Source organism: Macaca fascicularis, chromosome 4 (assembly GCF_037993035.2).
Source record: "Macaca fascicularis isolate 582-1 chromosome 4, T2T-MFA8v1.1".
NCBI classification, from domain to species: Eukaryota; Metazoa; Chordata; class Mammalia; order Primates; family Cercopithecidae; genus Macaca; species Macaca fascicularis.
The window spans coordinates 127,386,355-127,411,994 of record NC_088378.1 but is presented as its reverse complement, the minus strand read 5'-3'; the positions used below and the strand labels follow the sequence as shown (position 1 = coordinate 127,411,994).

At 48.2% G+C, this 25,640-nt stretch overlaps 2 protein-coding genes across 12 annotated transcripts in view; one reads left to right on the top strand and one right to left on the bottom strand.

Annotated features, from left to right (window-relative positions):
• Positions 1–6,759: 6,759 nt before the first annotated feature.
• Positions 6,760–22,244, bottom strand: MRPL14 (mitochondrial ribosomal protein L14). Of its 6 annotated transcripts, none has more exons than XM_045390972.2 (3): positions 21,893–22,244; positions 9,294–9,382; positions 6,760–7,278 (listed from the first exon to the last, which is right to left on the bottom strand). In XM_045390972.2, the coding sequence occupies exons 1-3, from the start codon at positions 22,133–22,135 to the stop codon at positions 6,912–6,914; spliced, it is 699 nt and encodes a 232-aa protein (XP_045246907.2). In that variant the 5' UTR covers positions 22,136–22,244; the 3' UTR covers positions 6,760–6,911. The 6 variants fall into 6 exon arrangements, with proteins under 6 accessions (XP_045246907.2, XP_045246912.1, XP_045246910.1 ...); XM_045390977.2 differs by lacking the exon at positions 21,893–22,244 and adding an exon at positions 21,164–21,324; XM_045390975.2 differs by lacking the exon at positions 21,893–22,244 and adding an exon at positions 21,241–21,324.
• Positions 20,843–25,640, top strand: part of TMEM63B (transmembrane protein 63B) — a 29,046-nt gene continuing 24,248 nt past the window's right edge. For 2 of the 6 annotated variants that reach the window (XM_074037907.1, XM_015449362.3), the window contains exon 1: positions 20,843–21,003. The gene's annotated coding sequence lies outside the window, so the exon portion shown is untranslated. Of the gene's footprint in view, positions 21,004–21,446; positions 21,774–25,640 lie in introns of those variants that run through there. The other 4 variants (XM_005552879.4, XM_005552877.3, XM_074037906.1 and 1 more) reach the window with 2 other exon arrangements.

Here is a 25,640-nt window from a genome sequence, read left to right as displayed (position 1 = left end):
GAAACACTGGGCATCTGGCCAGCGTGGGTGAGGCCCTTGAGATAAGGATCTATGTGGAGATAGGCAACTCTGTCCACCACGGGTCCTTGTAGACACTCCATAATGTCTTAATTTTTACCAACCCCTATACTAGATGTCTATATACGACTCCTAAATTGAGAATACAGATTTTAACTTTTCAGCTCTCATATTTCTGTGCATCTATGACGCATCAGTGAAGGAACTATGAACAAGACAGAGACTGCTCCTGAGCCATGGGTTTGCCCAATCTCAAAGTGCTATAAGAAGTGCTATGCTGAGGAGCAACACGGCTCAGCCGGGGCCCCACAGAGGAAAAAGAACACTGGCCCAACTCTACCACTTACTTCCTGTTTCCTATCTTTAAAACAGGGACACCAGCCCTACCTACTATTCAGAGTTGTCACCAGGCCTGGAGTCACAGAAGTTCTACGCTGGAAGAAACTTTGTAGGACTAAAAGGTGAAGGCACTCTGCAAACTGGGAAGTGCTACACAGAGGTACAGGTCTGCCAGGGGGGTTCAGAAATCACGTGGATGCCAGTGAGGAAGCGCCTACTCAGAAGAAAGAAAAAGCAGCAAGGTGGGCTCTGAAGCTCTCAGACCCAGTGAGGAATGAGGGGTTGGAGAGGTTTTATACCACAGCTCACAAGCATCCTGCCTCCCTCCGACCCACCAGCACCACATACTCCAACCACCTGGTCCACATGCCTTGGGAAGTCCTGCTCCTCAGTGCAGCTGAGGTTCTCTCAACTCCTCACAAGCAATGCTGCTTCCTGCCCCTGCAGGCTGGACAGGTATGGCCCCATTCAAAAGTATTTTTCAGGCTAGGTGTGGTGGCTCACGCCTGTAATCCCAGCATTTTGGGAGGTCAAGGTGGGCAGATCACTTGAGGTCAGGAATTCAAGACCAGCCTGACCAACATGTTGAAATCCTGTCTCTACTAATAATACAAAAATTAGCTGGGTGTGGTGGCAGGCGCCTGTAATCCCAGCTACTCGGGAGGCTGAGACAGGAGAATCGTTTGAACCCGGGAGGTAGAGGCTGCAGTGAGCCGAGATCACGCCATTGCACTCCAGCCTGGGCAACAGAGTGAAACTGTGTATTATATCACAGTCAGATGCAGTGAAAAGAGCTGGACTGGGCATGAGAAAACTTGAGTTCTGTTACTCTCACATGTGAAATGTGGGTGGCTCCTCAGTCCCCCAAGTCGACATGGTCATCATGAATGGTCCAAACCACAATGGTGGGAATCCACTTCAGCTTTGTTTTGAAATAAACTGTTCTGAGGCCATAGGTGAGTTAACTCCAACAAAGCCTTGCCCTCAATTATGGGGACCCAGCCCGGAGAAACAAAATCCAGAGATAACCTTGAAGCCTAATTTCAGACAAGGATTTCATCCTTCTTTACCTGCAAACCTTTTACCAGACCTGGCAGCAAACTGGTAAGTTAATGCAGTTGGTTGACAGGACGCCAGTGAGACACATGGACAAATGAAAGCCCTGGCTCCCTGACCCATGTGTGCCTGCCTCTTTGCAGACATTAGCCATGGCCAGCCAAGAAGGGCACTGGGTTAGCCTGTGGGCATGGGGCAGCACAGCCCACTCCCTGCCTGGGAAACCCACTGGAGGCCAGGTGTAGTATCCCTTGAGAAGGCCAGCACCCAAAGGTCTCTCTTTCTCTCCTCTTCCTGTGCTGGGCAGCCCCTGAGAACTGGTGCCAATCAACAGGGAGCTCAGTGGGGAGCAGGGAGAGCAGCTGTGATCACACACTGGATCATCAGTCCAGATTGGCCAAGAACTGTCTCTATTGAGTGTGTAAACACTTGGCCTCAAATCAGTTGCCAATCAAGGTTTCATAATATCCAAAGGTATCACAATTATTCAGGAGTTCTTATGAAACTCCCAAAATAAAATAAGTTTAATTTTCATTTTAAAAATGCCTGTGGTGTGTCTTATGAAACAGCCTGCCATAATACCAAGCAAATGACAACAAATTATTACTGTTCCCAAATCTAGCTGGGAATCACCATCTTTATATTGAAAGTTAAGAAGCAAACTCATCACCACTTTCAGCCCAGGAAGCCCAAATAATTCAGAAAATTACTAATATTTGGCAAAATAATTCAGCAAGAAGGTGTCCAAAATGCTGGGAAGAACTGAATTGTGATCCGTTACCATCCTCCCGGTGGGAAAGAATAAAACAAAAGTCCCACGATTTTAAGTCTGAATTACAAAATTAGAGGAAGAAAAGAAATGCAGCTGCTGGTACAGATTCGAATTTCAGTTAAGCATTTTAGTACAGTATTATATAATTTTTGTCAAAAACAAGATTTCTCAGCCACTGAGAAAGAAAATCAAAGACCATGAGAAGAGGCCAAGAAAGGCAGTAAGAAGCCTGAGCAAGGACACTGAGGAGGCTGCGCACAGGGAGGTTGGAGCGGAACGGCCTTCGGCTCCCACCTGCACAGTAGGATCTCACCCCCGGAGAGACCCCAGCCCTGGCCCTCCTCCTCACTCTGACACAGGAGGAGGCACACCTCCAGTGAATTCTGCCTCACAGTGGCCACTGCCCTCCTAAGTGCAAGGCTGGGCTTGAGAATTTCAGGAGAGAAACTCAGTAGTGAGTGCTTCTCCCCAGCTGCAGCAGTTGGTACTTAATGGCTCTTAATTTCCCAGCTTTCTGTGCTACTTCCCAAAGGCACACAGGAAGTGGACTGGACATCTGTGCCAGAGGTGACTAGCTTCAGGAGTGCTGATGGTGGCAAGGCCTCTCTGCACATGCTTTGGCCAGGTCCCCCCTCACCTCATCAGCAGCCAAGGGCATATCCCTCAATGTGGCTGGTCCTTAGGAGTCACACCCATTGGCCAGAGGTCCTGAGCACCAAGTCCTCGAGCAATAAGCTCCCAACTCGAGAGGCTGTGGCTAGTAAGCAGCAGGGTTCCATCTGGAACCCAGGTCTCTGACTACAATAACTAACCTAGAGCTCTTTTCTCACATTTCTTCAGCAGTGGTCTAGCAGAGGGAGCCAGCCACTTCAGCAAAGAAAGTGTGATGAAGTCCATGAACCCAGAGAATAAAGCCCTTTGGCCTGTCAGGGGCAGATTCTTAAGGGCACAGAAGGGGAAAAACAACAAAAGCAAGTTTATACTCATAGGGAAACATAATCTGTGATTATAAATATTTTATGGGCAAAGAAAGCAGCACTGGCTGAGAGACTGGGGTGGAGAGAGTGGACAGCAAATTAGATCCCAGCCTGCAAAGTGATAGGGCAGCTGGAAAAGCAGCAAAGCCGAGGCTATTCTGGGCTGTGCTGCAAGGGCCTGCGTCACAGGCCCTGGCCACAGACTTTGCTGAAACCACAGCCTTCCAGTGGTCAGCACAGAACACCTTGGGAAGAAGGTTTAAGTCCATGAAGACCAGAGGAGGGGACAGCGAGGACAGAGGAGAGTCATCTGAATGACTCTGGCAAACCTCAACAGCAGGGAGGCGGGTGAGGGGAGGCAGCACCCTGCAAGCACGTGAAAGGAAGATACTTCCTGCTGACTAAGGGCAGAGGAAGAAGTGAGGCTGACCCCAGAAAGCAAGCAACCTGAGAAGCCAGAGGACAGCTTGGGTCAAGCTGCCCCAGTGAGAGCAAAGGTCCAGCCCCTGAGCAAGTGGTGCCAGGCTGAGAACAATTCCACCTTCCCTTTGCCTCAGGCCAGGGCTCTCTACCTCCCACAGCCTTTAGGAAGTAGCACAGAAAGCAGTGACATTAAGAACCTGCTGAGCACCAGCTGCTGCCGCTGGAGAGAAACACTCACCACTGGCAAAGCAGGCCCTGGTTTCAATGATTCCTCCTCCTTGACCACATCCAACCACTGCAGCAGAGCATGTCAGCCCTTCTAGAGGGCCAGAAGGAGAGGATATTAGCTCCTAAAATACCCAGAGTACCTTGAATCAGGCTTAGTCAGAGGAGCCCTGGGGAGCGATGTGCTCCTCCAATGGAAGATGTTAAACTAAGAGCCTCTGCCTCATTGCAGTCAAGGCTCAGTGGGCAACGGGCTCCAAGGTGTGCCCACAGAACTCAAGAAAATCAGAACATCAGCCTCTAGGTTCACAGCCAGTAAGAATCGGGTCAAGATGGAGTAGACTCATCAACTACGAAAGGAGGACCCAATGATGTTGTGGGAGGACCCTCGGTTAGAAGTCACAGGATTCAACTCTGAGACCAGCTTTACCACTTACTAGCTGTAGAACCTTGAGAAATCACCTCTTACCTCTGAAACTCAGTGTCCTCAGTGTTATTCCAATTTAAGAGATTTATATCCAGCTACCTACTCGACATCTCTTCGATGTCTCAAAGGCACCTCCATTCAGCTTGCCCACAACTGCTCTTCCTCCCTAATCCTCCAGCCTAGCTCCATGTTCAACACAACCAACCATCCAGGTATAGAAGCCAGAAACCTCAGACCCATTCCTGGCCTTTCCCCATTACTAACCCATTACCAAGTCAACTCCACCTCCTAAAGATGCCCACTGCCCTCCACCGCCACCCCGGTCCATATTATCACACTCATCCCTTCTGGCCTCCCCGAGGATCTCTCTGCAGAGCAAATCTCCCCTCCCACCAGCCTTACTCCACTTGCTAAATTACTCTCCAACAGCATCCCAATGCCCTCAGCTGAGGAAAATCTTCCGAGGGCTCATAAGGCCCCACTCCTCTTTTGGCTTCAACCCACATCATGATCCCTCTTATGGCTCCAGCCACAATGGCTTTTTCTTCTAGACCTGGCATTTATCCCATTCCCTCCTGTCACAGGGTTTGTGCACATGCCCCTCCCTCTACCAGCAACGTTTCCTCCTCTTCTCTCACCTAGCTAATGCCTATTCATTTATTTCACTATGAGTGAAGTGCACTAAAGTATACAGCTCAGTAATTATTTACAGATGTCTATCCTCATGGAACTCCCACACAGATCTAGATGTAGAACATTCCTGAGACCCAGAAGGTTCGCTCTTTCCCCTTTCCAGTCTACACCTTCCCTACCCCCCAGGTAACCACTACTGACTTCTATCACTGTACATATTCAGACTGCAGCTGATGCAATCCTTCCTCAGGGAAGCTGCCTCTGATCCCACTGAAAAACTCTAGCTCCTTTATCACTGACCCTTGCTACTCTTGGGACTTTGCACTTGTTTGAGGAATTGATTCATGTAGATTTCCCCTGGGACTCTATAAGCTCCAGGAAAGCAGGGGCCACACCTGCTTTTACTCACCTTTGTTTTCTCAGTGCTGACCCATGCAGTCGTGACAATAGGAAATAGCTAATTCCTATTTCTAAAAGTACCTATTGAGTGTTTTTGGGTTTTTTTTTCATGTTGCTAAGGCTGGATTCAACTCTTGAGCTCAAGTGCTCCTCCTACCTCAGCTTCCTGAGGAGCTGAGACTACAAGCATGGGCCATCATGCCCAGCCTGAGTGCTTATTATTGCCAGGATATTGTTCTAAGCACTTATAAGTACAAACTCATTTAATCTTCACAACAATTCTATCAAGTAGTTACCATTATTACATCCCCTTTTACAGATAAGGAAACTGAGCCACAGAAAAGTAAAATAATTTGCCCATAGTCATTAAGTGGTAGAGTCAGGCTTCAAACCCATACAGTCTGGCTACAAGAGCCTGTGTTCCTAATTATTATCCTACTCTGACTCTCAGAAGCCACTGAGATTAGTTACTTATTTAATGAGTTAACTACCTAAGGTATTCTAAATGAATTAAAAAAAAAAAAAAAAAAAAAGGGCTGGGCGCAGTGGCTCACACTTGTAATCCCAGCACTTTGGGAAGCCCAGGTGGGCAGATCACAAGGTCAGGAGTTCGAGAACAGCCTGACCAACATGGTGAAACCCCGTCTCTACTAAAAATACAAAAATCAGCTGGGTGTGGTGGCGCATGCCTGTAATCCCAGCTATTCATGAGGCTGAGGCAGGAGAATCGCTTAAATCCAGGAGGTGGAGGTTGCAGTGAGCCAAGATCATACCACTGCACTCCAGCCTGGGTGACAGAGCGAGACTCCGTCTCAAAAAAGAAAAAAAAAAAAAAAGAATTTATAAATAAGTTGATGAGGTTCCACTAAAGAAACTAAGGGAGCCTCTAAATCTCCCCAAGCAGACCAACAGATGAAGGAAAGATAACTCACTGAATCACCTGCACAGGCCCAAGATTATGTCATCTGCAAAATGTAAGAATGTATCCATTTCTCCAGCAGTCCAGGGAGGAAGCTCTGCTACTGGGCACAGAGGCGTGTTCTGGCAGACTATCCAGAACAAAGAAAGAATTACTGTCTGGGCTTTACTACAGCCTAAAGGGAATGTTCACTAGATTAAATCAGCCTCTCTGCTCTTATTCCACACTAACCTGGTCATCTTTATAACCATTTAAAGCCTCAAGCCCACTAATACAGGAAGAGGATATTTGGGATGAGAAAAACAAAAACAAGTATCTTTTGGTTAGAAAGTGGCAGACTCCATGGTACATTTATAAATTGGCATTTGGTGTGTACCTCAGTTTTCCAGGGCCTGACAGTCCTGCGTGAACTCACAGGGTCCAAACCAGAAAAGCAAGGGCTCAGACCCTGGCACCAAGGCTGCTCCATGTAAAGAATGCCACCCCGTGTGGCCAGACTTGGGTAAGCCACCTTTCAACTGCTTCAGTGTCATTTATTTTCCCACCACATCCCAGAAAGCTCCGGAACACATAAATGAATATATTTATTCTCTCACAGGACATTACACTGTTACCCAGTGTGAAGGGAGCAGCCATGTGGCTCCCAAGCTCCCTTAGCAGAAGTGTCGTTCTCAGAACTGCTCCATTCACGAGCCCTCCTGCAACCAGAGGCCTGGGCTCAACTCACACAAAGTTCTGAGCAATGGCCAGCACCTTGGAATACTCGCCTTCCCGCTTGCGCAGGCTGCTGGGGATGGGTGTCTTAATTCGTGTCCCCACAGGGTTCCCGTTGTCCTCAATGAGGACCACGTTGTTGGAGTCGAATCTGGGGGTCATTCGGGGGCCAGGCATGCAATGTCCCACAATGAGCGCCTTTTTCTTCTGTCCCTTGATGGCCAGTAGTATCTGGTCGCCCACCTTGCCCACTCCATTCTTGTTATAGACATGAATGCAGCGAGGAGCCCGATGGTATGCGCTGTTCCCCAGGGCACTGTTGTCCACCACTCGTACCCGCGTCATCTTCTGAATCGCACTCAGGCTCCCAGTGGTGCTGGTGGGAGAAAAAAAAGTCTGCAGTCTGTATCTCTCATGGTGAGGGTACACAGGCCTCTGAAAGGTCAAGGCTAGGGAGAAAGTACATGTCAGCAACACACACACAGCAGAGTGCTGTCCAGGAGCAGCACCAGAAAGTCAGGACTTTGTGAAGACTTATCTGTACCCACAACAGTTTCCTCACAATTGAGAGCTTCTGCTGTTGTGTCAAGATCTCAATTTGGATGAGTTTTAAAGAGAACCCAACGTGACAATGAACTTCACAGCAGCCTAACTTAAAGCCTTTGCTTTCCAAAAGGACTCTGAGGACTTAAAGGAATCCCTTATGGGCTAGGCCTCATCCACTGCCTATCCTGAAAAACCTGCTTCCCCAGAATACACCATTCCCTAATTTTCTTATTTACATGTTGCTGGGAACTAGAAGATATGGGTAAGTTTGCAAAGGGAAGTCCTTGACACAACATAGCAGAAACTGGAAATAAGTCAAGGTAACAATCTTTTAATACATTTTTCCTCATTAGAAAAAAAAATTTTTAGAGAGTACTTATTAAAGACAGACAAGGTATTATTAAACAAGACGATTACAGTGGGATTCCTGTTTTCCTGATGCTAGCACCTGATGCTGGTGTTTCCACAGGGTAATCCTAGGACCTCTTCTCTTTGTTTTTTATGCCTACTCTAGGCAGTCTTGCCCATTAGCATTGCTGCCAACTAGTAAATTCCATCTCCAGCCCCGCCTCTCTTCTATATTCTAGTTCCATACATTTCCACTCTCCTCAACTCCCTACTCTATAGATACTGCAAACTCAGTAGGTCCCAAACTGACCTCACTGCCTCCCCTTGCAAACTCCTCCTGCTGCTACACTTCTTATCTAGATAATGGCTTCTCCAGCAGCACCAGAACCCAAGCCATAAACCTCTCTCCATCAACATCAACTGGCCACTAAGTCCTGTTAATATCACCCGCTAAGCACCTATGTCCTTTCTCTCCAATCCCGCCAACAACTTCCTTCATTGAGCAGCTCACTCTCCTGCACCAAGACTGTGACATTACTATCCTAGTTGGTTCCCACTGCACTTCACTTTGCTGACAAAGAGCTCTCTTTAGAATATAAAAGTGATGCTACTCCCCACCATCTACACTGTCAACAACTTTGTCCCAATTTACCTACCTTCTAAGGCCACACATTCTACCACTCTGGGCAGGAGCAACCAGGAACTACTGGAGTTCCCCAAGCACACCCTTCCTCCCAATTCTTCCTGAAGGCCTAGACAGGACCTGCCCCCACCTCCCTTTTGAGAAGACTGCCTCCACTCTTTCTCCTTCTCTTCCTCCACTAGCAGCTCCTATGAGAGACCATCCAAAGTACAATCCTCTATTAAAATATTCTATCACATTTTCTTAGAGTTACTTATTTTCAAGTTTGCACCTATGGCTGACAGTGAGAATTCTTTCAGGACAGGAAGCAACTCTCATTCATCTCTGTATGGCCAACCCCAGGCGCGGTGCTCAGGAAACACCTGTGGGATGAGGGCATGACAGGGCCAGGAGGCATGTCTGCCAACGGGCGTGCCTCCTGTGCTCTCCTGGCTTAGCATCTACAAGAAGAGGAGGGTGTCACACTTCTATCATGCTCAAGTTCTTGGTAATAAGCATGTATTATTTTTGTAATTTAAAAAATTTCATTTTTAAAAGAGAGGAGGTTTAATGCTCTAGGGGAATGACAGGGTTGAGAGATGTCAGATTTACTCTAAGAGTCTTGCAAGGACTGAAGAGTAAAAGCTTCCACCATATGCCATTCCCCGTCGCACTTCTAACAGCATCATCACCTCTTTACCTATCCCCCATCCTGTGACCAGACCAACCAAGCCAGCTCGGCCTGATCCCTTTAGCTTTTCCCAACCCCATGCTTACCTCCCTGAGTTTTTACTCCTGTTCTAGTCACCATAACACCCAGCCCTGATAGGAATCTTACACAAAGACAGTTTTAACAACTTAATGGGAAAAGTTACCTGAAACAGCGATGGCTCAGTGCTCTGCGTACACAGGTGAAAGGGCCCCAGAGCCCAGTAAAGAAAGCCATGGGATCCCAAGATAGATCCTGCAGGAAAAACGAGAGGGGGAAAAATTGGTTTCTAAGTCACAGCCCTTAGAGCCAGTTTTCTTTGGGGACTTGTGTGGGAGATGGCACTTTCAGCACAAGATCATTAGTCACAAAATACAAATCTTAGTGGTTAAAGGATACACAGATGATTAGACAGAGCTCTAGCTCCGATTTTGCTGATTCACGTTCTAACTCTGGGGTTGGAGAGGTGGCATGGCCCACAACAGCTTCTGCTATAAAAAAAATACAGCAGCACAGAGAATGCCTTCCTTATTATATCACTTCTACAGGCAGGAGGAAAATATGAACCCTTGGTTATAAATCCAGCCAGGGACTTCTTCTCGAGTCCTCCACAGAGGAAAAACTGCACACTATTGCCCTTGTTGATACTCATGCGCCTTCTGAAACCAGCACTTTAACTCCCTAAAAGAAAGTAAAGTATCTAAGCAGCCACTCAAGTTATCTGTCACTACATCACCTTTCCCCCAAATGTAAAGGCCAGAACACCTGTACAGCTCAAGGCCAGCAAAGCAAAGCCAAAGGCTGCTCTTGCCAAGTCAAAGACCAAAGTCTCTATTTGGGTCAGTCTCCCAAACAACACTGTAAAATGGAAAACTGACCTACACCATACTACAGCTGAAAGTGGGCTTTGGGAAACCAAGTTGAAGAGTTAGTTGAAAGAGCAAACACCAACCCAACACTTGTGGCTCCAGTTTTCAGAATCTCAACCCTGTTGCTCCCTAGCACTAACAAATATGGAGGCTGCCAGTGCCCTGAACACCAGAAAATCACTTCAGAGAGTGCTTCAGAAAGGCCTGTAGCCAGCTGCAAAACACACCTGTTTTTCCACCCAAATGTTTGGCTGCAGAGGTGCCCATTCAAGAGGTCTGCCGAGAAAAGCCTCTACACTGTAGTATTTACACACAGCTTTGCTTTGCACAAGTTCAAACCACCTCAGATAAGACTTTATTTAATAAGAATGTTGGGGTGGGGGACAGAGGAATCCACTCTTCCCCAGGAATACCTAGACACTCCATAAATACTTTTTTTTTTTCTTTCCTTGAGACAGAGTCTTGCTCTGTCACCCATGCTGGAATGCAGTGGTACAATCGCAGCTCACTGTAGTCCTGAACTCCCCAAGCTCAGGTGATCCTCCCACCTCAGCCTCCCGAATAGTCAGGACCACAGACACGCACCAGGATGCCAGGCTAATTTTTTGGTTTTTCTTCACAGAGATGATGGTCTCACTTTGTTGCCCAGGTTGGCCTTGAACTCCTGAGTACTCCTGAGTTAACGTAATCCTCCCGCCTCAGCCCCCCAAAGTGCTGGGATTATGGGTGTGAGTCACCCACCACAACTGGCCTTTAAATGCTTATTAACTACATTTAGCCTCAAATCCCAAACTTACTCCCAAATGTTTTCCTTAAGACAACCCATGAAACATTAGCCAAAATGTAATTATGATTAGAAAAATTAAATGCAAAAGAAGGCAGCTAATGTATGCAACTACTAACATCTGACACACAGAGAATCACAGACTACCAAATGAAACCAGCTTTACTTTTACTGGTGAGGTAACCCTGGACAAGTAACCAAACTGCTGAGCTTTGGTTTCCCATTTGTAACACAGGGATACTAACAGTATCTTCCCCCAAGGTAGTTATGAGGATTCAATTAGATAAGCCACGCAAAGCACTTAGCATAGTGCCTGGCACTCTTTACCAGCTAATAAGCTATCATCATCATCATGTCATATATCATTTTAAAGATTAGAAAATTGATATACAGGCAGATTAAGTGACTTGTGTAGAATCCCACAATTAGTCAAGGGCAGAACCAGAACTGGATCCAGGTTCAGTCCAAGGGCGTTCCAACCGCACTCCGCAGCCTTGCTCTGCTATACCAAAGCTCATTTCACACGAGAGCCCTGGGTGTCAAGCAGCTTTAAGGGTCATTTGGCCTCTTTCTGTGTTCTTTGTTTATGAACACTTATAAAATGGTTACAATGTGTCAGGCAGCGGGCTAAGTGTCTTACATACCATCTCATTTAAACTTCATGGCCGGGCACAGTGGCTCACACCTGTAATCCCAGCCGAGGTGGGCAGATCACCTGAGGTCAGGAGTCTGAGATCAGCCTGACTAACATGGAGGAACCCCATCTCTACTAAAAATACAAAATTAGCCAGGCATGGTGGCACAAGTCTGTAATCCCAGCTACTCAGGAAGCTGAGGCAGGAGAATCGCTGGAACCCTGGAGGTGTAAGTTGTGGCGAGCCGAGATTGCATCACTGCACTCCAGCCTGGGCGACAAGAGCAAAACTCTGTCTCAAAAAAATAAATAAATAAAATAAACCTCAAAAAACTCTATGAAATGGGTACAATTATTATTAGCCTCATTGTTATACACAAGGAAATAAAGCCCAGAGAGGTTAAATAACTTGCCCAAGGTCACATGGCTAGGAGTGACCAGGCTGAAATATGAACCCCAGTTGTGGGCTTCCTAAACCCATGTTCTTACTCAACAGAGTAAACACAGCAACTTTAATTTAAATATTAATATTTTACAACTATTAAATCATTCTTGTTCCATCAAGAATACTGACGTCAGCTGGGCGCAGTGGTGCATGCCTAGAATCCCAGCACTTTGGGAGGCCAAGGCAGGCGGATTACTTAAGGTCAGGAGTTCGAGACCAGCCTGGCCAACATGGTGAAACCCCTTCTCTATTAAAAATACAAAAATAAGCCGGGCGTGGTGGCGGGCACCTGTAGTCCCAGCTACTCAGGAGACTGAAGCAGGAGAATCACTTGAACCTGGGAGGCGGAGGTTGCAGTAAGCCAAGGTTGGGCCACTGCACTCCAGCCTGGGCAATATAGTGAGACTCCATCAAAAAAAAAAAAAAAAAAAGAACACTGACGTCACATGCACATTTTACTCACAGCCAATTCAGTGCTAGCTGAATCAACTGAAATGGAGACACATACCAGGTGAAAATTATTCCCTTTAATCTAATTTAAGTTTTGAAGACAATTTGTAGTACAGGAGGCAAGAAGAGATCCATACTCAGAGCAATAGCTAAAAACTGGCAAAAAAGCAAACAACAAAACAAAACTTCTGAAAAGTAGAGTCCTTCTGGTCCAGGCTGCGTTAGCTCAAATCCCTGCCAAGCTGTTCCCATCTCATGCTGGCAGGCCTTTGGCTTCCTGGGGGAGAAGAGTCTCCTGAGCGACTCCACAGAACCTTCAAGATCCACCCAGCACCACCCACATTCCCTCTCCCGAGAAGTGCAACACCCTGCCTCTCAGCACCACATTGCTTCCTCAAGAACGCTGATATTAGTCCAAGAACTGCAGAAGCACTTAAGGGCTTCCCAGAACTTTCCTGACTCAGGTGTCATCACAAAGCACCCCCCTAAACTCTGTAAGGCTGTCAGTGCACAAACACAAACTCAGGCCTCCTCTCTGCACCTTGCTCTCATGCCATCTCCACAACCAACACTCATCTCTGCCCAGCCAAATGTGATCCAGCTCCACAAGAATCTCTTGTACAAAGTCTTGTGTCAAACGGCAGCATCAATTGCTACCCCTCCTGAACACTGGGATATCCTTGTGCCAGTGCAACGCTCAGAGTCAATATTCACTATCCAAACACCGACACTGAGTAAATGTGGATACTTTGAGGTAAGGCTGATGTCCTTTAACATTCTATTTCTTCCTACTCGCTATCCAAAATTCAGAAACCAGATATTCTCACAACATGGCATCTGAACATGCTACAGGAATTCAGGAGTCACACAGACTCTGATGGTAAGGATTACCTGTACTGCCCTCAAACACAAGAGTGATATATTCATGTCTCTAGGGAGCATTTCCCAATTCAGTGACTTTTCACTAGCTCTTTAGTGGATCTGATATTGACCTCTAGACCTAAACCCAAAGGACTCAGACATCAAATGGCCAGCAGTTAGCATTCCTATGAACTTGAAAGCACAAAAGAACCAAATACATTCACTTATTGTATATATGTCCTGTATCCCTCCAAAAAAACAAACTGCTGTACCCTCCTCTTCCACCCCAGCAAAAGACCCCAGCCAGTCCTGATAGTAACAGTAGGAGTGCAATAAATACTTGTTGAATAAAATAAATGAGGTAGCCAAGAGATAGACAGATCCCCCATGGCTCTGACGGTGGGAAATCCAGACACGGTAGAGCTCTTATCTGTACTTTCGGAATCAGGACATGTCAGGCAAACACGCTGTAAGAGAATGATGGTGCTAATCATGGAAGATTAGCCCGTGCTTTTTTTCCAGGCCCCCTGGACTCACCTCCTGGGCCTGGTGCCTATACTGTCCACTATGGAGAATGCCTCATCCCACCACTAAAATAACTGCTTCAGATCAGGGAAGAGCAATGGAGGCAGCAATTTACTTCAAAGCAACTTTGATGGACCCTTATATTATTTCCTAGCATAAATCTATCCTATGGACACAGATTCTGAATCACTTCAGACCTAGTCTATATACAATGGTTGTTTCACAAGGAATGTCATTCTGAGTCTTGTGCACAGGAGACTGGCTTCAACGATAGTTCCTTCTCTACGACACTCTCACTTAGAGGAGGCCAGGTATTTGGAAAACTTTGGTGCCAGAGACAGCTTTTCATGCCACTTCCTGATCAGCACTAAGTATTACCCTCCTGTTTTAGAAAATGAATCAACTTCTCCTTAAAAAGAGCTGGGGTCGGGGGTGGGAAGAGAGGGTGGGTGGAAGGAAAAGAAAAAAGAAATTAATACAATCCAAGCCATGCTCATTTTCCATCTTGCTTTAAGATCTCCCTTCAGTTGTAGAGGCAAGGGAGGACTAAGGATTTCAACGGAATATGGGGAAATTGGCATCGCCCTACAGATTCCATTGGAATGCATGCTCTGTGAGAGCAGGGACCAGCCCTTGCTCTGCTCGGTGCCAGACACTCAGTGCCCAGAACTGTGCCTAGCACACCTACAGCTGAGTAACTCTCTATTAAGTGGACAGAACTGATTTATGGCTGGGCACGGTAGCTCACACCTGTAATCCAAACACTTTGGGAGGCCAAGGCGGGCGGATCACCTGAGGTCAGGAGTTTTGAGACCAGCCTGGCCAACAATACCAAATTTTTGGTCTCTACCAAAAATACAAAAATTAGCGGGGCATGGTGGCATGTGCCTGTAGTCCCAGCTACAGTCAGTCCCCGGATGAGTCAGGAGAATCTCTTGAACCTGGGAGGCGAAGGTTGCAGCGAGCCGAGATCACACCACTGCACTCCAGCCTAGGTGACAGAGTAAGACTCTGTCTCAGAAACAAAACAAAAAAAGAACTGATTTATAATTCAACCTCCAGCTCCAGAGAGGCTCCATGTGAGCGGGGTTTGTGGTTTTTCTTGTGCCCTTTACCCAGGCTCCCAGTGACTTGGGAGAGCCTCACAGGCACAGAGTGCTTTTTTCTTTCTTTTTTTTTTTTTTGAGAAGGAGTCTTGCTCGGTCGCCCAAGCTGGAGTGCAGTGGCGATCTCGGCTCACTGCAAGCTCCACCTCCTGGGTTCACGCCATTCTCCTGCCTCAGCCTCCCGAGTAGCTGGGACTACAGGCGCTAATTTTTTGTATTTTTAGTAGAGACGGGGTTTCACCGTGTTAGCCAGGATGGTCTCGATCTCCTGACTTCGTGATCTGCCCGCCTCGGCCTCCGACAGTGCTGGGATTACAGGCGTGAGCCACCGTCCTCTGCCAGAGAGCTCATTTTTAGCTACTCTGAGTTGGAAGGGCAGACACAAAGAGTCTGTACCTCTGATGCTTTGTGGAATGCTGGAAAGTACCATTAAGTTTTGAGGATCAGCAAAATATATTTAGTATCACAGATCTATATATAATTATACATTGTTTCTACCTAAACAATTTCAATCTTTAGGTACCTGGCAGGTTATATTTTAAAGACCTTTCAAGGGGAATGGCCTCTATAGAAAAAGGAGAAAACAAAAAGTTCAGCACAATCACAAATGAGCCTTTAAAGGAGGTTCTGCTAGTATGTAACGGACAGGAAAAGAGACACTGAAAAATCAAATGGAAAGCCCAGATGCAAAAAAGACAAACTCTGCCAGTGTGAGAGTATAAATGTCCTTCTTAATCAAAATAGGAAAAGCAAAGGCCTGGCAGCTCTGATAAATCAAAAACAAAAAGGAATTTGTGGGACCCTCTATCCTGTCACGCAGACACAACCCCTCGCATCTCAGGTTTCTCCTCAACCATTCTGGACCAATAAGTACTTTCATTTGTTGCTTACAGACTCATTACTGTTTTTGCTGCCCAACTATTTCCTTTTAGGAAGTGTGGTGTGTGCGTGGTTTGGTAACCTCACACAACAGCATGTTATAATTCTCAAAGTACTTTCACACAGATCACTTTCTTTGAAGATTTCAGTTTGAGCTCCCAATGGAAACAAAGACAAACAGGAAAGACCAACAGTCTGCAAGGGGGCTGAATCTGCTAATGATTCTGAACAGTTCTGCAGGCTCCACAGAGTTGGAGAAATGAAGACAGAAATGCAAAGCTTGTTGGTTGACTCACCCAAGGTTAGAAGGCAATAAGGCCCTGGCGGGGCGCGGTGGCTCAAGCCTGTAATCCCAGCACTTTGGGAGGCCGAGACGGGCGGATCACGAGGTCAGGAGATCGAGACCATCCTGGCTAACACGGTGAAACCCCGTCTCTACTAAAATACAAAAAAAATTAGCCGGGCGAGGAGGCGGGCGCCTGTAGTCCCAGCTACTCGGGAGGCTGAGGCAGGAGAATGGCGTGAACCCGGGAGGCAGGGCTTGCAGTGAGCTGAGATCCGGCCACTGCACTCCAGCCTGGGCAACAGAGCCAGACTCCGTCTCAAAAAAAAAAAAAAAAAAAAAAAGGCAATAAGGCCCAGATCAGAGCCCAAGGCTGTTTTTATTAAACACTGCACAATACTTGCACAGTGATGCTGCTTTAGCCACTAATAAGCTTCACGGATACAAATAAATGTTCCATACACAGGGTAAGTACTCCTTCTCCTTTGGCAAAGCTGCCACATAATCTTTAAAAAACTCAGGAAACAAAAAGCCATCTCTTCATTAAATATCTGCACTACACGCAGGACAGCCTTGGACCAAAGCTAAAGCTGATTTTGAGTGATCTGCCAAGGTGTGAGTTTTCACAGCAGCACTATCAATGTAAAGTATCCCTCAATAGGATGATCGGCTGTTTCCACCACAGCTACCACTGAGAAAACCCCATTTCTCAATCCCATTTCACAAAGGGAAAACATGTCTAGGGTTATTGTCCTATATTTGTTTATCTAACTTATGCCCCACCTTGTTGCAAAAGTATTTAAAGCAGGGCGTGGTGGTTCACACCTGTAATTACACCACTTTGGGAGGCTGAGGGAGGAGGATCACTGGAGCTCAGGGGTTGCAGTGAGCCATAATTTTGACACAACACTCCAGCCTGGGTGACAGAGTGAGACCCTGCCTCAAAAAAAAAAAGTAAGCAGTAGTACTTAGACAGATCTGACAATTTTCAATTATTCAAGATGGTTTTTCAATGTGGAGATAATTGTATAGTTTATCTAGCTTTGCTCCCCCTCCCATCCCTACCTCACAAGTATACAAACATCTATAATCCAGATATAAATTTGTAATATTCTTCATCTGGTCCAACTCAGGAAAAACTGCACAAGGTCAAGTAAAATTCTACTGAATCATATACATAATTCCCTTCCTATTAGTACTTACATTGGGCCAGGTTTAGGTGGGCTCCAGGTTTATGAAGATGTCAGACTGGCAGGAGAGTAGTGTGGAAAAGTTAAAGAATGGGGATGGGAGGGTGCTGCTGATGGAAAGCATGTATCTCTTTCACTCCATCCTCCCCTTCTCTCACACCAAGTCTGTGACCCTGGAATCACCTGTCCAGGTCTCAACGACTCTCTGCCAAGCAGAGATCATATTGGGAAAAGCAAAGTGGTCTGGAAATGGAAGTGCTTTAGTTTCACTCATGTAAGGGATCATTTTAACATGGACAATCCTTCTCTGAATTATCCAGTAGGGACTAAATCTGCAGGATAAATTGTTTACCAGATCCTGGCCCAGAAGAGCAAGCTTGTTCCCTGATTCTTAGGGCAGCACCATGGATGCCTCTTTAAGATCACAGCCCTGAAAGTGTTTTCAGTTTAGAGTGGACATGATAAAGTGCTTCCTCTCTTTTCTAAAGACATAAATGATTTTTTGTTTTTAACAGAGGGCTTTCCTACTCTGAGTTGTGTTTCACTGGTGAATGGTAAGCTACTTTACTACGACCTTTTTAAATATTCAGCATATTACCTGACCCAGAACATTTCTGAGATCTGAACTGCAGTCTTCTCTTGCATACTAGTTGTCACTGTAAATACACATGTAAAATCATACCAGGGGTAAGCAACAACCCAGAAAAACCATGAGCCTATAAAATAGAAGGCTAAACCATAACCTGCTTTTCGAGCCGCCACACAGCCCTAAGAACTAGCCAAGTGCTGGGCGCGGTGGATCACGCCTGTAATCCCAGCACTTTGAAAGGCCAAGACGGGCGGATCACGAGGTCAGGAGATCGAGACCATCCTGGCCAACATGGTGAAACCCCGTCTCTACTAAAATACAAAAAGAAATTAGCCGGGCGTAGTGGCAGGCGCCTGTAGTCCCAGCTAGCGGGAGGCTGAGGCAGGAGAAGGGCGTGAACCTGGAAGGCGGAGCTTGCAGTGAGCCAAGATTGCGCCACTGCACTCCAGCCTGGGCGACAAAGCGAGACTCTGTTTCCAAAAAAAAAAAAAAAAAAAAAGAACTAGCCAAGCAACCTGACAGTAGGAAAATCCGTCTTAGGTGGGCCCAGGTATCATAATCCCAAAGACATGAGTGGAGCAAAATAGGTTTTTTTTTTTTTTTTTTTTTTTTTTTGAGACGGAGTCTCGCTCTGTCACCCAGGCTGGAGGCTGGAGTGCAGCGGCCGGATCTCAGCTCACTGCAAGCTCCGCCTCCCGGGTTCACGCCATTCTCCTGCCTCAGCCTCCAGAGTAGCTGGGACTACAGGCGCCTGCCACCTCGCCCGGCTAAGTTTTTGTATTTTTAGTAGAGACGGTGTTTCACTGTGTTAGCCAGGATGGGCAAAATAGGTTTTAAAGGATTCTTGCAACTGAAGACTCTAGGAGCTAAGGAGAGTCTAAATAACCATGCTCAGTGCCCAATTACCTGAAAAGTGGACTCCGGAGAAATTTTGTTGTTGTTATTTCCTTCCCCCCTCCACCCCAGGAAACATTTTATCTTTAATATTCAGGAGCAATAATAAAATATTTTGGCCACTGTTCCTTCACGGATTCCACAAGGCACTTAATTCTCATGTCAGGCTTTCTGAAATGCTTGCCCTGGAAAGTGTCACTTGATGGCTCACACACTCCTTAAGGATTAGGTGCTGACCCTAATCAGGCACAGGCAGAAATAGCTCAGGAATCCACATGCTCAGACTCATAACTATACTATTTTGTAAAAAATAAAAACATGGCCGGGCGCGGTGGCTCAAGCCTGTAATCCCAGCACTTTGGGAGGCCGAGACAGGCGGATCACGAGGTCAGGATATCGAGACCATCCTGGCTAACACAGTGAAACCCCGTCTCTACTAAAAATACAAAAACTTAGCCGGGCGAGGTGGCAGGCGCCTGTAGTCCCAGCTACTCGGGAGGCTGAGGCAGGAGAATGGCATAAACCCGGGAGGCGGAGCTTGCAGTGAGCTGAGATCCAGCCACTGCACTCCAGCCTGGGTGACAGAGCGAGACTCCGTCTCAAAAAAAAATAAAAATAAAAAAAATAAAAATAAAAACATATAAAAAATGCCTTCTGGCTGGACAAGGAGGCTCATGCCTGTAATCCCAGCACTTTGGGAGGCTGAGTTGGGTAGACTGATTGAGGCCAGGGGTTGGAGACCAGCCTGGGCAACATGTTGAAACCTCATCTCTGCTAAAAATACAAAAATCAGCCAGGAGTGGTGGCACGCGCCTGCAGTCCCAGCTACTCGGGAGGCTGAAGCATAAGAATTGCTAGATCCCAGGAGAGGCTGCAGTGAGCTGAGATTTCACTGCTGCACCCAGATCTCCCCAGCCTGGGCAAGACAGACTGAACCAAAAAAAAAAAAAAAAAGCCTTCTAGTGATTCTCAGAAGTCCAAAAACCAGATAATTATGGCCTCCACTTCCATTTTTCAGATATCCATTACAATGCTATTTGATCTCAAAGTGAATTTTATTGTTCCACACATGCAATAGATTACACCAATTTCACAACTCCCAGAATCCAAACCTACAAAGACCCTTCCCACCAGGCACCTTACCAAAAACGGGCCTCGTCTCCATCTTCCTTTCTGTCACAGTTGAAAAACTGCCCTTCCTCATTAAGCCAACCAACTTCTTACCTCAATAAAATCCTTGTTTTTCAATAGCACATACAGTATTTCCAGTGATGAACAGTGAACTGTCTTTCATCTCACACAGTAACCTCCTTGAAGAATATCCACTTTGTTCTTTACTGTATATTCCTGGCATGCTAACTGCATCCTCACGGACAATTTTAAGTGACTGAAAACTCAGGCAAAGAAAGGCAAGAGGGCAAATAGAAGGGCACAGGACACCAATGCTTTTCAAATTTTTCTCACTGCGACCTACAGAAACACACTGTAGAACACCTTCTAATACACTCACACGTGTGTGTACACCTGAAGCAAGTGTCAAGAAACAATACCCTTACTAAGTGCAACACTGTCTGATATTTTCTGTTTCATGTTTTAAATGGCCGTGATCTACTAAACTGATTTCCAACTCACCATAGAATTCAGTTTGAAAAACACTGCAATAAATCAAACCTTACAGTTGCATTCCACAAGCTACTAATGAACTCTTGAAAAGCCAGCATACAGCAGAGACGCTGACCAACTACAAGATCCAAACCCCCAGGTGGGCAGTGTCCTTCTGTTCAGCAGTGGCAGTTCCCCACCACCACCACCAGCCCTGGGAGTTAAGTATCTCCCAAACTCCCAGAGTTTCCCAAGTAGCCCAAGGTGTCTGTCATATGCCCTTTTAACCTCTTTATAAATTCAGTCCCATCCATCTCTTATGGTGGCAAAGTTCATTCATCGTCCGCTGTGGAAAGCAAAACTTCCTTTCTGTCCCCTCCAGGAACCAAAAATTAAATGACCAGGTTGGTGCCCGTTGTGCCTTTGTGATCTATTTGTGTGGGTGACATATATATAGAAAAGAGTCTCAGTCTCTCCCTTCATCTTTCCAGTCTTAATCACTGATAGATGCAGTCTCTGGTGAAATGAGAAACCAGGGAACCCCCTTGCCTGGGGGAGGGCGCACTCATCAGCGTGACAGAGTGAAAGCAAAACCTCAAACCTCACACCACAGAGGCGTCTGGATAACTCATCTCCAGACCCAAGTTGGGAAAGGGGAGGCCGGCGCGGAGAGCGGAGAAGCCCGAGGAGACGCACTGGAGTGACCTGCGACAGCTGAACGCAGCCCGCCCTCTCCAAGTCGGCTCCGCAACCCGGGGAAAGCAGGTGAGAGCCTGCCACGGACTTGGAAGTCGCAGAAGCCGCCCACGGAGAGTCGGAGGGAGGAGGGTCCGGGTGAGGGGCCTCCCCTCCCCGTCGGGACCCCTCCCCGTCGGGACCCCTCCCACTGACCCTCTGCCTCCCACTCTGGCCTCTCCTCACTCACCCCGGGGAGTGGGCCTCCCCTAGTGGAGAGAAAGGAAGAGAAGGAGAGAATTAGGGGCCTGACGCCCACCCACTCACCCCACCATACCGCTCTCGCCGCCCGGGAAAATCCCGCCGCGGGCCTCACCGACCAAGCACCGCCTTCGCCCCACGCGGTCTCTCCCCAGCGCCTGCGCGCCAGGCCCAGCCCGGCGGACGCGATCTGAGAGTGCGCGCGCGCCTTGCGTGCGCCGGCGTAGGGGACGGGACATACGGGGCTCCGCCCCCTCCCTCTCCCTCCTCCCGCTCCCCCTCCCCCATACACTGCCGCGGCCGCCGCAGGAGCCCGGAGCTCGAGCCGCCCAGCGACTCCCCCTCCCCCTCCCCCAGCCCCGCCCCGCCCCAACCCGGGGCTCGGAGCCGGAGCCGAGTCTGCGCCTGGGGGTGAGTACGCGACCCCTCCCCAGCCCTCGCTCTTTTCTTCGAAGATCCCACCACCACCCAAAGAAAAAACCTGGACTCAGCTGCGCGTCCCCTCCCTTCAACCTCCTGCGGGACCCAGAGGTGCCCGGGCCCGCGGGACCCAGCGGTGGCGCGCGCTGCCCCCAACCCCGCACCATCCCGAGCCAAATGTGAGTCCTCCAACCCCTGCCGGAGGTCCACATACGCGCCGCCCGCTCTCCCCAGTCCCGGGGAGATCCCAAGGGGTGGGACCCCCGCCCCCGGCCCCCGAGTGCCACTCTTCTCCCACCTGCCCGGTGCAGGTGCGCGTCCCCTGCGCGCCCCTCGGGAGTGCCAGCTGCGCCCCGCCTGTCCGCCGCCGCTGTGGGGAACTAGCCGCCCCCGCCCCCGAGTTTTGGACCCCGGGGTCGCCAAGTCCGATGCCTTCGGTCCCTTTTATTTTTTCTGCTGCTCCCGGGGGCGAGTGCACCAGAAGCCAGCCCAGGGTAAGGGCTCGGGCTTGGGCAAGGGCAGGGTTCGCAGGCGCTGGCATGAGGCCGGCGGCTGCCCCCGACCCTTCTGGGGACTGACTGGTCTGCAGGCTGGGGAGGCGGCCGGCCCCGGGAGCGTGTCCTCTCCTTACGCCCCACACAGTGCAGTTCATTCATGAGCCGCCCGGGCCTGCGTTGGAGGGTGCGGTGGGGAAAAGATTCAGACGCGGAACCGAGAGTGGGGCAAAGGCCCTGTTGCGGGAAGGGGGCGCCGCTTTGTCCCTCCTGGCTGTCTTGAACGCCTAAGGCGGACAGTTCCAAAGCTTGGCTTCTTGTTCCCCAGAAAAGGAAAGGACGCTTGGGAAGTGAGGAGGAGAGGTCAGAGGCTGCCCTTGGGGCTCTGTGTTGCCACCTGCCTGGGTCCCCTGGGCAGAGGTCTGGCCGCTCAGGGCAAGCTTGAGCACTCCACTGCCCTGGGGGGCTGGGGCTTGCCTACCCAATATCGGTCTGCAGCAGCCTGGGAGCAATGAGGCTGTGCCCAACACCTGCTGAAGAGGGGCCCATCCTGCCTCCCAGGCCAGGATGAGGAGGGGAGTGGGAGTGTCAGCCAGGCTTCAAGTGGGGGTGTGCTGGCAGCATGATTGTCCTCCAGGGCACCAGAGGGTCCAGGCCCTGGCATGCCCCAGGTGGCACATGCTGGGGCCTGCTGTTGGCTCACTCAGTGCAGTCTTGGCCTGTGGGTGGGTGGGGACATGGCAAGGCAGAAGTCAGGCGGTGGGTAACTAAGAACCCCCTTGGGACATCATACAAGTTCCCTCCAAGTATAGCAGAGTCTTAGAGACCTGGGTTCAAATTCTAGCTCTACCATTCTTCAGCTGTGTGACCTTGACAAGTTACTTAACCTGTCTGAACCTCAGTTTTCATTAAAAAGTGTGTTTATGACTATAATTCCAGCACTTTGGGAGACTGAGGCAGACAGATCACTTGAGGTCAGGAGTTTGAGACCAGCCTGGCCAACATGGTGAAACCCCATCGCTACTAAACATACAAAAATTAGCCAGGCATGGTGGCACACACCTGTAATCCCAGCTACTCAGGAGGCTGAGGCAGGAGAATGGCTTAAACCTGGGAGGCAGAGGTTGCAGTGAGCCAAGATCGTGGCACTTCACTCCAGCCTGGGTGACAGAGCGAGACTGTCTCAAAAAAAAAAAAAAAAAAAAAAAAAAATGTGGTTACTACCACCTCCTTACAAGTTTTATCATGGGAATCAAACAAGGTAACAAGAGCTTGACATCCTTCCTGGTAGTTGATCAATAATGGGTTATCATCTCTGAACTTCTGACCCATTACTTTCCCATGCCTCCACCTCCCAGGCTGCCACAGATGCATGGGGTATGTTCAAAGAGTGAGAATATTCCCTATCACTCACTGGCAGAATCCTTAACACAGTGTAAACCCTTAGGTCTGAATAAGAAGCCCAACCTGACTGAGGGGCTCTGTTATATTTCTATCATGTTAAATTCTGTGTTTTTATCTTATTTTTGTTTTCACCAGTTTTCTTTCTCTAAACCAATCCCTTTTATTCCATACCTTATTAATAACAATAGCTAATTCTTGGAGCCTGTGATATGCCTTGAACTGTATTAAGAGCTTTTAATCCCCAGAACACCGACACAACTGGATTATTGTCCCATTTTACAGATGAAGAAACTGAGGCCCAGGGTGACTAAGTAATTTTCCCAGGTTAGAAGCCTGATCTGTCACATCCTAGAGTCTGTGCTTTTAACCACCAGACTACGGTGCCTGTCCCCTACACCTGCCTCAGAACCTGAAATCACAAACCCAAGGCCTGAGTGGAGGGAAGCTATAAGCAAGAGGAAAGGCAAGCAGGTAGAAATAGGGTATGGCATTTCTCCAGAGTGGTAACTGGCTGCCTCCAGCTCCCTGGTGGAAGTGGCTCTTGTTTGCAGATATCTCTGCAAAGTGCGGTGATTAAGAGCATACACTTGAGCCAGGCAGCCTGGGTCCTTATCTGGGTCTACACAGACTGGCTATGTGACCTTGAGTAGCTCATATACTCTCTCTGTACCTCAGTGTCCTCCTGGGGTTGTGATGGGGAGCGAATGAGTTACATTTGTAAAGTGCTTAGAAGAGTGCTTGGCACAAAAGAAGAGTTAAATAAACATTTTTAATACATGTGTTATTTTACTTTTTTTTTCTGTTTTTCTTTTTTCTTTCCTTTTTTTTTTTAGACAGGGTCTCTGTCTGTCACCCAGGATGGAGTGCAGTGGCATGATCTCGGCTCACTGCAGCCTGGAACTCCCTGGGCTCAGGTGATCCTCCCACCTCACCTTCCAGAGTAGCTGGGCCTACAGACGTGCGCCACCATGCCTGGCTAAATTTTGGGGGGTATCTTTTGTAGAGACAGGGTTTTCCTATGTTTTCCAAGCTGGTCTCGGACTCTTGGGCTCAAGCGATTCTCCCACCACCGCCTCCCAAAGTGCTGGGATTATAGGTGTGAGCCACCATGCCTGGCTTTTTTTTTTTTTTTTTTTTTTTCCTGAAGACAAGGTCTTGCTCTGTTGCCCAGTTTAGAGTGCAGTGGCATGATCATGGCTGACTACAGCCTCCAACTCCTAGGCTCAAGGGATCTTCCCCACTTGGCTTCCAAAAGTGCTGAGATTACAGGGGTGAGCCACCCCACCCTGCCTACTACTACTTTTTTTTTGAGATGGAGTCTCACTCTGTCAGCCAGTGGCGTGATCTAGGGTCACTGCAACCTCTGCCTCCTGGTTTCAAGCAATTCTGCCTCAGCCTTCTGAGTAGCTGGGACTACAGGCTCGCGCCACCATACCCAGCTAATTTTTGTATTTTTTTAGTAGAGACAGGGTTTCACCATATTGGCCAGGCTGGTCTCGAACTCCTGACCTTGTGATCTGCACACCTCGGCCTCCCAAAATGCTGGGATTACAGGTGTGAGCCACCGTGCCTGGCACCTACTACTACTTTTATGCTCGCTTGTGGATATATTCTTTGCCTATCCCTCTGAAGTGGGTAGGGGGTAGAGTAAGAATATTCATATCTGTTTGTTACAGATTGGAAGACTGAGACTTAGGTTTCATAGTAACAGAGCTAGCTTCCATCTTCACCTCCTCCCCTCAGACCACATGGCCTTGCTTTGATCCCAAGCCCTAACTTAAATCTTGTCCAGTAACTCCATTGAAAAAGTTTGTATCACGCCTGTAATCTCAGCACTTTGGGAGGTTGAGGCGGGCAGATCATGAGGTCAAGAGATTGAGACCATCCTGGCCAACATGGTGAAACCGTGTCTCTACTAAAAATACAAAAATTAGCTGGGCACGGTGGCATGCGCCTGTAGTCCCAGCTACTCGGGAGGCTGAGGCAGGAGAATCCCTTGAACCCAAGAGGCGGAGGTTGCAGTGAGCCAAGATCCCACCACTGCGCTCCAGCCTGGTGATAGAGCAAGACTCCGTCTCAAAAAAATACATAACAACCAAAAAAACAGGCGTATAAGTTATAGCTCTCCAACCCCCACCATGCACACAC

Coding starts and splice junctions, on each gene's coding strand:
- MRPL14 (XM_045390972.2), bottom strand. CDS start 22,135: ATGCCAGCGCCTGCGAACCCTGCCCTTGCCCAAGCCCGAGCCCTTACC. Junction 9,383..21,892: donor CGCGCACCTGCACCGGGCAG/GTGGGAGAAGAG, acceptor TTTTTCCTGCAG/GATCTATCTTGGGATCCCAT. Junction 7,279..9,293: donor CTGAGCCATCGCTGTTTCAG/GTAACTTTTCCC, acceptor TTCTCCCACCAG/CACCACTGGGAGCCTGAGTG.